The sequence below is a fragment of the Epinephelus moara genome, chromosome 5 (genome assembly GCF_006386435.1).
Source record: "Epinephelus moara isolate mb chromosome 5, YSFRI_EMoa_1.0, whole genome shotgun sequence".
Lineage (NCBI taxonomy): Eukaryota > Metazoa > Chordata > Actinopteri > Perciformes > Serranidae > Epinephelus > Epinephelus moara.
Genome location: NC_065510.1, coordinates 37,565,749 through 37,580,336, shown reverse-complemented (window position 1 = coordinate 37,580,336; position 14,588 = coordinate 37,565,749). Strand labels below are relative to the sequence as shown.

The following is a 14,588-nucleotide window of genomic DNA, read 5'->3' as shown; positions in this document are numbered from 1 at the left end:
GGGGCACTAATAGGATGCCAAGCCCACCCAGTGGCCCCTAACCCTAACACCTGAGAGGTCGACGTTAACACAGAATAACGCTGTGTGTTTATGGTGCAGTCTGGTTATGTTTTAAACAACTGCTGCAAAGGTGTGTTAGGATAAAGAACAGAATATGGCACAGGCAGTGGTGTGTACATTCAGTATTTGCATTTGCTCTATCCTAAATCCATCAGTCATGGGACTTCACTGGGAAGGCTTTACTGGATGCTTGTTGTGCAGTTACGCTTTGAGTCCATCTTGTAAGAATGCACATGATGTGCATCATTCATAGTGACAGCTGTGTGTGGGTATTTATAGCTAATTTGTGTGCATGCATGTTTACGGATATGCATCTCAGCAAGCAAGTGAAAATGCATCTATATGTGTGTAAAGTAGCATGCTTTCACATCCTGTGTACATAGATGGTAGACCCAGTAGGTGATTCGAGGGGGGGGGGGGGGGGATACATTCCCCTTAGACATTAATTGAGTGTCATAACGGGGTAATAAGGGACTGGCTGCGATCAGCAAGATGTCTCCACTACACACTTGGAGGCGGTCAGGCGCGCTTTTAAAGCAACTTTGGAGATGGTCCATCTTTGGAGTGGCCTGGCGTGGCTCAGCATCTTTAAACTGACAGTGGAAAACAAGCATGATTTGACTCGGCGCAGCTTTAAGTGCCAATGGAAAAACCCTAAAAATGACCAAAATGCGTCCCCCTTGTTAACCTGGCATGCTGCTTTATCACTCAAAGGTCACTAAGAGGCTAACACAGACACTATCATACGCAGATGTGGTTTTATAACTGATAAATTATTGGGAATTATTCAATTTTGAAGGAGTGTTTCTATTTTAACAGCAGCGTTTGTAGCCTTTACTGCACTAGTTTGGCTGATCAGGAAACTCACAGATGCTACTCAGCCAATCAAATCTGTGACTTTTGATACAGTGAGACACACACACAGGGGAGAGACGAGACAAGAGACAAAGCTTAGAGAAATAAGTGAGTCAGAGAAGAGTAATTTGGAGGGGTAGACTACTGGGTAGACTTATATATAGAGATACTGTATATACTGTACCGTACTATACGTAACAAAGTGTGTGGCCTCTCTGTGCCCATGCAGGCCCAAGTGGGCTGCACTGTAAACCATATGCCACAAGCCTCTGTAGTACTCAATTAAACCAAAACACACCGTGTGTGAAACACACACCTCCCCCAGCCAGTGTGTATTTATCTAAACATGGATACACACTCTGGGCTGGCTGCGAGGCAAAACTGAGCGACAGAATGAGGGAACGCTCCAAAACAACATCTGGAGAAGTGTGTGTTGTGTGTGTGCGTGTTTGTGTGTGCATTATGTGAATATGTGCCTATGCATGCATGTGCACATGTGGTTACTTGACTGTGATTGTAGATGCGGGTGTGTTTGTGTGTCTGTGCCCCTGAAATAGCACCGTAAACACAGAGGCCTTTGCATTTACGATAAATCTTCTTAACCAAAACCATTCAACGCCATATCTCTGTGGTGCAGAGGGAGTTTGGTATCTTGTTAATAGCAACATTTACAGGTGTGAAAGTGTTTAATCTGCTTACAAATTCACACATTGTTGTTTCCCTAGTAATTCATTTATACATTTTTTATCCACAAGGCTGTCAGATTTTATTACTCATGCTGAATTAATATTTGTGGAATTTGTTATTCACTTTGTAGCTTGTTAAACTCACTTTTCTTTTTTACAAATTCACCATATGATTGATGACCTAAAAGCTCCTTTTCCTTACAGTTGCAATTTTATGAGCTGTGCATTATCATAACATGCAGAATATGTTTGTGTCACAAACGTACCAGTAAATTAAGACCTACGATGTGTATCTCAGATTCTATAAGCTTTGTTGCTTGGTCAGTCTAAGATTAACAGGAATTCAGCACGACCACAAACATTTATTGGCAGGAAGTTGCACAAAACCAGCCTCTCTATTTGAGTTACTTCTGTTTGCCTGTAATGAGCTCATGTGTGTGGTTTCAGCGTTTATCTAAATGACACCTTTTAAAGATGATCAGTTTGACCTACATGTGCAAGAAGGAGGCAAAATTACACTGCAGAATGTTATTGGAATAAACTCACTTATTGTAGCGGAGCCTAAATAACACCCTGTCACTGCAGAAATATTGTGCAATTAAACAGGGTAGTGAAACCGCTGCACAAATCCAAAGGAAGAATAGAGGGAAAATACAAGCAATAAATAGTTTCAAGACAGTACAGATAGACTGCGGGAGGTAGAGGGGTAGTTCACAGAGAGTAGCACATAAGGCCTTGCTTTAACTCATTTCAGTCTACTCCACTGCTCACATACATGTTTTTATTAATGTGACAGTTCTTTGGAAAAAACTATTATCCTTGACTCTTTCATAGTAAGCTTTTTAAATTGGCCTAATAGCTGTGTGGACAATTTATGCTGGCAGCAGTATCGCTGCAGCGGTTTTAGGACTTGGATGTTACTCACTGTGCAAGGGATTGTCTGAGCCCAAACATCATTCTTATCAGGGATCTATGGAGTCTGTGTTATCTTGGTGCAAGCAGACACACAAGTTTCACATGAAAGTCTGTCTGATGACAACTTGCACACCTACAGAGGTGATACCACTGTGTAGATTTGAGCGTGCACATTTGGCTTCCTGTGTCTTTGTATGTGAGAAGTGATGAAGCTATAGATGAACTTCTTTATACATCTCTACATTTATACATAAAATGGTTTAATATGCATGTAATTTATGTATTTAATGCATGTATTTTTGGTGTCTTGTGCTGCAATTTGTGAGCAAAATGTATTTATTGCATGATTTTTTTTGCATTAAATATAAGAGATGCAGAGTCATTTATCATGCCAAAGTCACAAATATTCATTCTTAAGTACCTAATGTTTTGAATTTCTGAATAAAATATTACTATTATTATTACTACACTGTATTGTGAGGTTTTAGAAATACACATCTGTTAAATATGGTTAAACTCTGGTTTCTTACTGTGCCAAAAGAAAAGGGAATCTTTTTCATGATATTTTGTAAATCGGTTCTAAACATGCATTTATAAGGCATGAAAAGTATCACCATTAATGTGTGTTGTGTGTATGAAATGGAAGTTTCCCACACTTAGCCTGCTTCTATATAAACATTTTGACACTAGCTGATTTCTTCTTTGCACCTTGCTGACCACAAGTACAGCTGCTTGTAAACAATCACCTGAATGAGCTTTCACATAGGATCTATTTCTGTTCTATCACCCCTGGCTTGATCTGTGTTTCCATCACGTTGAATCATTTCACCTGTCAGATATCCTGCTTCAGGCGGACTGAAGGTGGGGCTTCCCAGACAGTTTCCTGAAGTCCCCGTGCTGGCTGATTTCATGGTCTCCCTCACTTATCATTACATTAATAATAATCTGGGAAACAACATGAGGTGAGATACTGCGAGGTTAGTGGGAGGAGGACTGCGGGGCGTTCACTCATAGAGGATATCCTGTACATTTCTTTTATGGAACATGGTGAGTTGGGTGATTTCCTTGAGTTCCTTTCACTCCAAGTTCATGTGTGTTTGTGGAAGTGGGTGGGGAACTGTGCACGTGTGTTTTTGGGTGAGGGAACACAGGACTCTGGGTGGATACATCAGCACTTCAGATTCAGGAGAGAGAGCTCCCACACCATTATAGATGCAGTATGCGACATTAAGAGCATATCTGTGATTTAGAGTCTGAACCGGGGTTGTCTGTACACAGCTCTCAACATGGAGGTGATTGTGCTGGCAGCTAGCAACTAATAGTGCTAACAACATGAACAGCGCTCACTATGGCAACAGTGTAAACAATGTTAACATGGGAGGACTGGAGGGTGGTCACTATGGTTCCACAACAACGCTGTTCCACCACTGTGGGTCAAGATGACATTGATTTGCTAGCCGGTGGGGTCCACACACAGAGACTCACATGCACTAACATGCACGTGCTGCTCAGGACGCGATTACTCCACTATATCTTTACATAACAAATAGTAGTTCGCTGCTATATTAATGGTCTGAATGCCACATATCACCCCTGTAAAGTACCATTAAAGGGATAGCTCATATTTTTTTAAGTGGGGTGGTATGAGGTACAAATACAGCTCCCCACGTCCACAGCAGTGCATTGCTCAGCTTTAGTGTCGGTACTCCTGCTGCTTCTCCAAACTGGGGGCATGCTGACAGACATCTACTGCAGGTAATACACTGGCTATGGATAAGTACCCCATACAACCCCACTTCAGAAAATCCAAACTATCCCTTTAAAATAAAGGCCAATTTAAAAGTAACACTGAAAAACCCCTTATGAATAATGTTTGTTCACTTACTGGACGGGGAGACCAAGAGGAACCAAAATAAGTCAAATGTTAGATTTTAATCTAAACTGTGATACAAAACAAATCAAAATATAATGTGTATTACAACAAATGCAAAAAGTATGGGTCCTGGCCCTCACCGCGTCATGTTAACAAATGTAAACAGGTTTCACTTATTTCTTTAAGGGAGTGTACCACTATGCCTTTTCTAAAACTGTCAGGGTGTCCCGCTTGTAATTCTCAACTCAATCTCAGCTTTTATTATTGTCAGTTTGATGCTAAACAGGCCAACAAGTATTGCAATTAATGTCCTCTCAACAGACAAGACAGTGATTTTCTTCCTGCTTAACTGGCAGAACATAAAGCAACATGACTGATCCTTTGTTTTTCTTTTCCCTTTGTTGTATTTTCACGGCAGTGCATCACTAATTAGCTATTGTCAATGTGGTGACCATACGGGACTGACATGCAGATGACATGTCATATTGAACATGTTGTTTTAATCCTGAGCAGGCTTGTACAAAGAAAGTAGGAGGCATTCTGAGTCAACATGGAGGTGCTGCAGAATCACCCACAATCAAGGGGCTGAAAATGCCATCTATGCACCACAACCTCTGCTCCTATCATTTTTAAAACAATATTTGAAGGGATCAGGGGTGAGTGAGTTAGGGGGCAACGGCTGAAGTCAAGGCAACGGATCCAAACAGAACTACACAGCACAGGTTGAAAACCAGGAAGCAGCTCGGCCCATGCAGGACTTCCTTAACCGAGAGGAGTGAGGGGGGAAGTGATGCCTGACATAATGCTCCACCTCACCTCTCCACTGCACGGTTCTCGCCCCCACTGGAGTCACTAAATTCCTCCATCTCCCATAAAAAAAAATCCCTCCGCCTGCAAAATATGAATCATCCACATGGAACATTTCACAGAACTTCTCAGGGAAATGGTGGCTGCACTGAAACAGGACAAAATGACACTGCAACGCTGCCACCAAGTGGCAATAAAAGTGGGTGCGCGGTGTGTCTGTATGCATCATACGGCTTGCTGAACTCAGCCACCTTATTAACGGTCGAATTAAAAGCTAATTTGCAGAGCGTCGCTCAGCTTGATGTCCAGCCTTAATCACTGCAAGATGCCAGATTAGTCTTATCCTCTCAGTGCAGTCTGAACACATATGGGCCTGAGCAGGAGTACCACTGAATCTCCATTAGCACTAAACAATCAAAGTCAATAATGAGCAGCTGATTAAAGGAAACAAGAAGGATCCCTGTTGAGAAATAGCCATGCCAGAAGAAGTAGGACAGAGTTTTGATGCAACAGATGCGGGACAGTATACAGACTCTGATACATGCTACACATTCCTCAAAAGAGTCTGCAGTCTGTCAAAAACAAAATCATATTAGCTGACATATGAGCTCTGCTTCCTCTCCCTGACACTTAAAATAAACCATCTGTGTTGGTCGGAATTAATCTGACAACTGGACTCCTCAGCTTAAAATCCAATCATGTGACGATGGCATGAGGATTTAACTCCGTCCGTCTATTGTCAGATCGTAGTTGTGCGCTGTATGTGGGTCATCTGTAAGTCAGCATCCGAACCCCAGGCTGCCAATTACAGTACAGCAGCCACTCTGCACTGGAAGTTTCTTCATTCTGGGAAGTCGTCTTTGACAGCCCATCACATGAAGTTTACTCACTGCTGCTGTGCATATGGTAGCTATTCAGAAATCGTGTGTGCACTTCACAATGAGCTTAGCTGTCCATTCAATGAGAATTAGAGAAGAAATGTCTGAAAAGGAAAATTTGTACTCAGACAACATATAGGAACGATAAATCAGAGGGGTAAAGTTGACATGTAAACACAGAGACAGACAGAGGTATCTAAACGGCTCTCCCACCCCAGCTGGCCAAGCAAAGCAAACATAACCAGGGTGGATTCTAGCTGACTGCTGCCACTGCTAATAAGCTGCTTCCTCTGCAGTCTAACAAAGAAAAGAGTGAAAGAAAGTCCCTCCCGAAGAAAGCCTCCTCGGCATTGAAGTATCAAATAAGTTGGAAAAAGCCACAACTTACCGGCTATTCTGTCTCGCTCCATAACTCAACGGCTACCTCAAATAGCCACATGTAACCTCTCCTTTTTCTCTCCTCTCCTCCCTTCCCTTCCCCTTTTTTTTCTTCATGAAGACTTCCCCTTTCGCCTGACTCAGTCACCCTGTCCCCCTCTTTCAACCCTCCCTCTCTCCTCCCTCCTCTTCCTCCCTCCGTCTTACTTCCTCCAAGTTTTAATGTCTTCAGTCTGTCAGGATAACAAGTGAACGGAGCAGACGTCTACGGCCATGTGCGAGTCATATGGAGTCGCTTTCTTTGCTTTCTCTCTCACAGCTCTCTCCTACACACATGATGCAGGCTGTTATCCCAGATACACACACTGACACTTTCTTACCTCTGTTCTTTCTTCCCTTCCTCCAGTGTTTTCTATTATTCCCTTGATACTGAAGCTTGCCATGTCATCATCACCATTCTGATCAGGATGTTAATCATCCAAACAACTGATGACTGGAGTGGACTGAAGAGTATTCTTAGCTTTATATAAACTTCAGTCCAGGGCTCTCATGTGTGGAGTGCCTCTCAATAAGGTTTGTTTATAATAATAATAATAATAGGTGTTACAAGATCTCAGCCAACAAGCTTGTTGACCTCACACACATGATCTGAGTGTCTCTCAACCTCAGCTCTGAAGGACTGGACGCCTGACGTGTTCATCATCATGTTGCTCACAGTCTGAACTCATCATTATTCCAGAGATTTTATGGAAAAAATCCCCAGTGTTACCACAGCAGCACACACACACAAATACACACAACCACACGTCATGCTTAGACCCTGACCCTCAACTTGCAGTTCGACCAGGTCACGGGGCCACTGCCGTCGCCTTGGTGAAAAACTGCCAAGAAAATACAATACACACACACAATCTCACACACACCCAGCTTTGTTTTTGTGTCAGGGAGAGAAGGCACAGCTGAACAACTCAGTTCCTCTTCCTCTTTCTTACAAGAACATCCCTCCCCAACCCGTGTTGTCCAGCAGCCCAGTTGCCAGAAGAAAATGTTGATATTGTACATTTCTGCAAACTTTTACATTTCAAACGTATCATATCAACATTTTCTAAACGGACGCAGTTCAGATTACATGTATATGAGCCGAGTTTCTCATCAAGAGGACAAGGAGATGTTGGATGGCGTGTCACCTCAAGCGAGATGCCTGCCAAGTAGCAGACAGCAGTGTGTTGCGACAAAGCCGGGCATTTTTTAATGACACGTCGGGAAATTTCCAGCCATGTTTGTTGCGACCAAACTGGATATTTTGAGTCGAAACATTATGTTTTCCTAACCCTAACCAAGTGGCTTTTGTGCTTAAACCTAACCGCACGTTGACCACAGTGTTGTCACAACATAAAGTTGAAAATTAAAAAGCAAAGTTTCAACATATATGCAACAGATGAAATGTACAAATGCAACATATCCGTGGTTTGCAGAAATGTACAATGCCAACATTTATTCTGGCGATTGGGTTGCTTCCAGACTTAAACATCGCAACTACACTAGCTTCAGCTGCAATCAGCATGCGAGCACAGACAGGCACACATCAGGAACATCTTTCTTGGGTGAGGCCGGTGCTCGGATAAAGCAATGATATGACCTGCTGTTTCTCCAGGCATGAAGTGATGACAAACGCCTCTCCCTATCTGACCTGCTCTGATACAGAGAACATTCACTCCAAGTTCCGAGCAGCCAAAGTTTTTTTTCTCTGTCTGTGTTTTATAGTTCCAAGCTTGTAAGACTAATAATGTTCACATTATTTTATACTGTACAGTATATGTTTGGAATATGAACACAAATGATAGATGGGTGGAGCATCCTGAGTGATACAGGCCACTTTACACACACACACACAAAACACGCACTCACACACACAGCTCCCACTCCCCTGCAGTCCTGGGGCCTTTTCTGACATCCGTAATAGAGTAAGGAGAAGAGTGAGAAGAAGCAGAGCAGAGGAGGCAGATTAGGGATATTCAAGTGTAACTGCACTGTGAGTAGAATTCGCCCCGTAAGGCCCTCTGACTAATTCCAAAAAGATCAGAGTAAAAATATGATTCATATAAGCCTATGCAATGTGATTTATCAACTAAAACCTTTAGTTTGAATAAAGAAAATTTGGTCTGAATGGCTATTTTAGCATGCTAGAAGGCTATTTTAGATGTACTGATATTTTGCCATATCATACATATATTAGTGCTAATTTAAGTTTATCGGCATTATGGTGTGTACATATATTTGTACATATTTACAAACTCTAAGGTTTGAGTTTTGTGCATGTGATGGTGTGTTGTCTTTATACTGCATTTTAAAAAATAAAATCAGATGCCTGCCTTTAATACAACGTGCACACAGGGACCAAAATCTAAATTCTGATTAAGGTAATAAGAGAAATTCAAAATGAGCCTTTCAGTGCTGAATCCATATGGAAAGTTGGATGCAGGTGCTGTGACAAAAGTGTGGTTTTAAAAATAGAGACATGTCTCTTTGGCCGCGGGCTTTTTCCTGCTGTCTTGTGATCATTTTCCAGACTTGAAATGCTGCACTTAATCACAGGGTCAGGGTCAAAAAAACACATGAAACACACAACATGTGCTTATGCATTTGTTGACTCATTCTCATATGCACAACACACAAACACATGTTCAGACATACACATAAACCAAAAACGTCCTCCAACCCATACGACCACATAGGTCGTTTGTTCCTACCCTCTAATCCGACCCACAGGAGCGTTTTCTAAATACCGATGGCAGGAAATCAACACAAGAATGACATATATGACGGTAAACGGTTGCAGTTTTGAACATGCGGTTTATGTTGTGAAATGGCTGCAGTCTGGTTAGGTTAAGGCGACAAAACAGCTTGGTTAGGTTTAAAGGTCCAGTGTGTAGGATTTACTGTCTACTGACAGAAATGGAATTTAATACAATAAGTATGCTTTCCTTAGTGTATAGCGTGTAATCACCTGAAAATAAGTTGTGTCGTGTTTTCGGTACCTTTTAAATATGGGCCATTTATATCTACATATGGAGTGAGTCCTCTGCTATGGAGTCCGCCATGTTGCGCTGCCATGATTCTACAGTAACCCAGTGGAGACAAACCAAACTCTGGCTCTAGATAGGGCCATTTGTGGTTGGCGGTTGGCGGTTGGCGGTTGCGCGATTGTGCGGTTGTGTGTCAGCCACCATGGTTCTCCTATACCCTTGGCAGTTGGTTGCAATCTGCAACCTCAGTTAGATGCCACTCAGTTGTAAAAGTATGCTTGTTCCATAACTAATGTACAGTACTTAACATTAACTGTATGTAAAATTATGTATGTTATGTGACATCAAGTACACAGTGTTTCGTAGTGTTATATTACGTCAGTTATGTTACTTCAGTTAACATAACTTAAAGTAATAATCTTGAAGATTTTCATTTAAATAAACATCTGTTAAATTCCTATCATTCGGTGAGGTAACACAGTGGTGATGAGCCAATGGCCCACGAACAAAAGTGTTGCAGTATTGATATATTTGCAGTATTATGCGCTGGGTGTCGAGAGTGACATCAGTGGAAAAAATGTTGTATTAAGTTACAGCTAATGCAAACCCAACATTTCCTACTGCTGCAGCTTCACATTTAAAAGCATTTAAAGGTTAAGTGTGTAGGATTTAGGGGGATATATAGTATGTTTTCTTTAGTTTATAATCACCTGAAAATAAAAATTACGTATTTTCGTCACCCTAGAATGAGCCATTTATATCTACATACCAAACACTGGCTCTAGATAGGGCCATTCGCTTTTTTTTTTTTTCCCTGCTATACACTTGGCACACGGGAAACGTTTCAGTTGATGGCAGTCATCAACCTCACTGATAGAAGCCACTAGATCCTACACACTAGTCCTTTAACTGGCAAAAGTTGACTTAACAGCCGTAACAGAAAATGCAATGTATTTTTCAGTGAGCTTAGTATTATTAGCATCGTTCATCAAAAATGCATCTACAAAACAAGACAATGGTTATTCTCTGCGTTTTTTGACGGTGGCTCAGTTTGAATTATTGAAGGTAGTAATAAAACAGTCAGGAGCAGCCACAGTGAGCTGTTGGATGAGGAGCTGCAGGCAACAGGCTGCACACAATTACTACATGACTTCTTTATTAAAATAGCAAAAGTTTGTTTTGCTGCCACCAGTAACTACAGGTGTCATCAAATATCTTCTCCTATTCAAGGTTGCCACTTTAAAATAACTCATCATTGACTTTTTCTTTAACAGGGGACATCAACAGTGGTCTCCTGGGTGAAAGTCCTGTGTTGGTTTGACCCCTCCATCCACCCCAAACACATTCCCATGCAGACTTCCTCCCGTCACAATTACTATAGCCACTAGAGGTTGCTGACTATTAACATAAATATGGGTCATACTAAGCTGCTTGTACAAACAACCATTATTTCTGAGGGTGGGGCAGTCTCAAACACATGTATGCCACGTGTTTATGCACCCATGTAGCACTACTAGTGTTGCATACTTTATTTAAAGTTGTTAGTAAAAAGACTGTCTTCTCTTTCTGTTTGTTTTGGATGGAGCCAAATGGCAGTGCTGCCCCATCACTGCCCCACACACTCAGACCTTCACTCCTCATCCACCCTGCAGCCTCAGAATAAAGAGCAGTGGTCTGGGCGGAAATAAAAGCCACGTCTTACACACACATGCAGACACACACCTGTATTCATATATACGCTAAATATTTGGATGGGGGATAATCTGGGTGGGGGACTGAGGACCTACAGTGAAATAAATTACTCAAAGAATGACAGAATTAATATAACAAAAGTGATTATGGATATTGTGCACCTGCAACATGACAATGAAGGCATGGCATAATCTCTGAAGAAAACTGCGTTTCTGACATTTTATTATTTCATTAATTGATTTAATTATTAGTTATTTTCCTGATAATCTAACATAACCTGCTAATAATAAACCTTGATAGATTATTCACTCCAGTGCTCTGAAGCGTTATCAGAAGTGACGCTGACCTCCCAGAACTATTTTGGTTTTGCAACCACATATAAATCCAGTGAGTAAACCTGACTTCCTTGTGTTTCCTGGCGCAATGACACAGTGTTGACTGCTGTTTTACAGTAAATGAAGCTGTTTGAGCTTGTAAAGGACATAATTCAGACAAACTGATGCAAGAGAGAGCAGAAAGAGAGGGCCTCCCTCACTCATACCTTTCACCACCTGCCCTCTCCATCATCTCAACCTGCTGGTGAGATACAGCCAGACCCTCCCACCACACACAAACACACACACACACATGCATGCTCAGACTAAAAGAAATGCATATGAACACTCTGACATCCACTTAAAACCAGACACACACAAAACTCAAAGGGTTATCCGAGTAGATTCCTCTGGCATGACAGTACACCCTGTAAACACACACACACACACACACACACACACACACACACACATGCACACACACACAGCCTCGTTTTTTCTTTGACTTACACATATACCAAACACGTAGCCTATATTTGCACCCAACGATGCAGATGGTCATGAGGCACAGACAGACACGTGTGCTCGTTCACTCATGCGAGACAAACTCAAACACACACAACCCCCCCCCACCCCCCAAAAAAAAAGAAACTGTGTATCACACATTGACTACGGGTGGATGACGAGCCTTGGGGTGCGCATTAATGTAAGCCGTCACTTCAGAGCACGACCTATGGCCAAACGCGTGACTCAAACATGCTAAATTTAGTTACATAACAGTCGGGCAAAAAAAAAAAAAAAAATCACCAGCATGCCAGCCAACACTAAAGGGATGCCTGCGGGGCAGCGATGCACAATGACGGAGAAAGAACAGTGGGAAGACGATAAAAGATGAAAGGAGAAGAGGAGGAGCGAGCAAGGAAAGTAGTGAAAGAGGTAAATAGAGGGGAAGAAGAAAGGAGATAAGGTGAGGAGGGACATGGGGAAGAGGAGCTGGAGCTACTTGGGTCACATGTGAGAAGGATCTATACCCAAATAAACTCTAAAGGTGGAATTGTGCGCCAAGGTGTGTGCCAAATGCCTTGGGTGTATTGATTTATAGTGCAGTGTCAAATTAAATCTATTACACCAACACTGGAAGGATGTGTTGCACATTATCAAGTGATAATGAGCTTTAATAGGCCTAACAGGCATGCTTCACCACACACACACACTCTCACACACACACTGTAAATCTCTTTATTCCCTCAAGTCCTCAAAAAGCCTCCTTTCCCCAGACATTACAGCAGAGGTTCAATGAGATGGTGGAGCACGAAAAAGAGAAAACAGTGTGATGTGGTGCTGCTAGCCACAGTCTGATGACCTCACCAGAGCGCTACGCGGCACTCATCTTCCCCCTGCCTCGTCTCCATCATGCCCACACACATGCACGAAGAGAGAGAGAGAGAGAGAGAGGGAGAGAGAGAGAGAGAGAGAGAGAGAGAGAGAGAGAAGCACTGTCCTCCTCATTTGTGTCCCCTGCTGCTGCTCCAGCCTACACATCCAACCTGGGGCATGTACAGGGACGACACAACTCTTCACATCACTCATCTACACAAGCCAAATTTTAAAAGCGGACCCCATGCTCACATGCAAACTGTGAGGAAATGCGTTTCTTGTGAACACAAAGAGCTTGGTCCTGAAAGATTTCTCTTTTCATATTGTAAGTGCTATTCTACTGGATTGTGGAAGTGCCAAAATAATGGGCAAGCCATCTTCAAAACAACACTGAGAACCATGGTCTGAGTGATTTGTAAGAACCACAGCGATGATGATGGTTTTCAGTGTTTTTCTACAATAACAGCTGTGAGGTTACATTTTGAAACTGGTATTCGGTCTTGACAAGCAGTGCTCTTAAACACAACGTACCATCCAGAATAAGCCCAGGAGTTATTCAGACACTGTAAGTACACATCATTACAGCAATCTGGGAATAAGAAGACCTGATTGTATCTCTATTTTCCAATCAGACTTCCCAGCTTGGCTTGATGGCAGCCATATGGCCCCACAAACCATTCCCACTGAATCTGACCGAGTTTAGGGGAGAGAAACTAATGGGAAAACTTGTCTGCTGCTGTTCTTTAATATAAACTCACTGACACATGTTTTCCTTTTTTACATTGCATCAAATATATTCAAAATTATGCATGTCAGATAAAAAATGAAAGCCGTATCGCTCAGTCTGCTTCTCATTCACTCGATTGGTATTTCCGTGCACAATCAGAACTGCTGACCTGCTGGGTTAAGTGAACAAAGTGAGCCTGGATTCAATAAAAGGTATGACTGATTGCCTGAGAATTGTAAACATATCATTTATGCAATTTGTGAATCTTTGTCGGGAAATCCACTTTTGGGATTCCCATGCACTCATTTGACATTTATGTTTCTCCATAATTACTGGAAAATATGACAAATTGTTCATACAGTAACAAGACAAATAGTTTACAGCTATGCTAGCAGATCTCTGAGGCTAAACACAGCAGTGCTTTGCGCTCGCATGCAACATGCTCACAATTAAAGTGCTAACTTTAGATAGCTGATGTTTAGCAGGTATGATGTTGACAATGTTCTCCATCTGAGTTTAGCACGTTAGCATGCTAAGATTTCCCAGTTAGCACTAAACACAAATCAACTGAGTTGGATGGGAACCAGACCCGGTGCTATGGAAGGGATTTAACAGCCAGTGCCAATTTGTTGTTATTAGTATTGGCAGCATAGCAATCAGCTATTGTCAATTTAAAAAAAAAAAAAGTTTAGAAATCTGCAGAATACAATAACCCAGAAGCAGCCAAAAGAGTCTTTCCACGCATGTAAGGCTGTAGCTGTGTGAGTGTAAGGACGTAGGCAGATACGCCACAGACAGAGCAGCTAGCCTAAGGAAAAAACTGAACAAGTGATGCAAATGTTGTTGTGGATATTGGAAAGTAGTATAAAAAAGACCTACAGGCACTGTAGACCAAGAGGCTGCGACACAATCAGCAACTTTCACTGCTTTTGTGACAAACAGCAGCAAAGCAGGTGCAGCAAAAAATATCAGTACAACAGTCACTATCCTTTACCACCAT

The 14,588-nt window shown here is 42.0% G+C and overlaps 1 protein-coding gene across 2 annotated transcripts in view; it reads right to left on the bottom strand.

Annotated features, from left to right (window-relative positions):
• LOC126390722 (septin-9-like) overlaps positions 1 to 14,588 on the bottom strand; it is a 97,154-nt gene that overhangs the window by 69,455 nt on the left and 13,111 nt on the right. Inside the window, exon 1 of one of the 2 annotated variants that reach the window (XM_050045150.1) lies at positions 6,463 to 6,584. The exons of the other annotated variant lie outside the window; for it this stretch is intronic. Within the exon in view, the coding sequence (XP_049901107.1) occupies positions 6,463 to 6,484 (22 nt within the window). The 5' untranslated portion in view covers positions 6,485 to 6,584. Of the gene's footprint in view, positions 1 to 6,462; positions 6,585 to 14,588 lie in introns of those variants that run through there. 2 annotated transcript variants of the gene reach the window in all.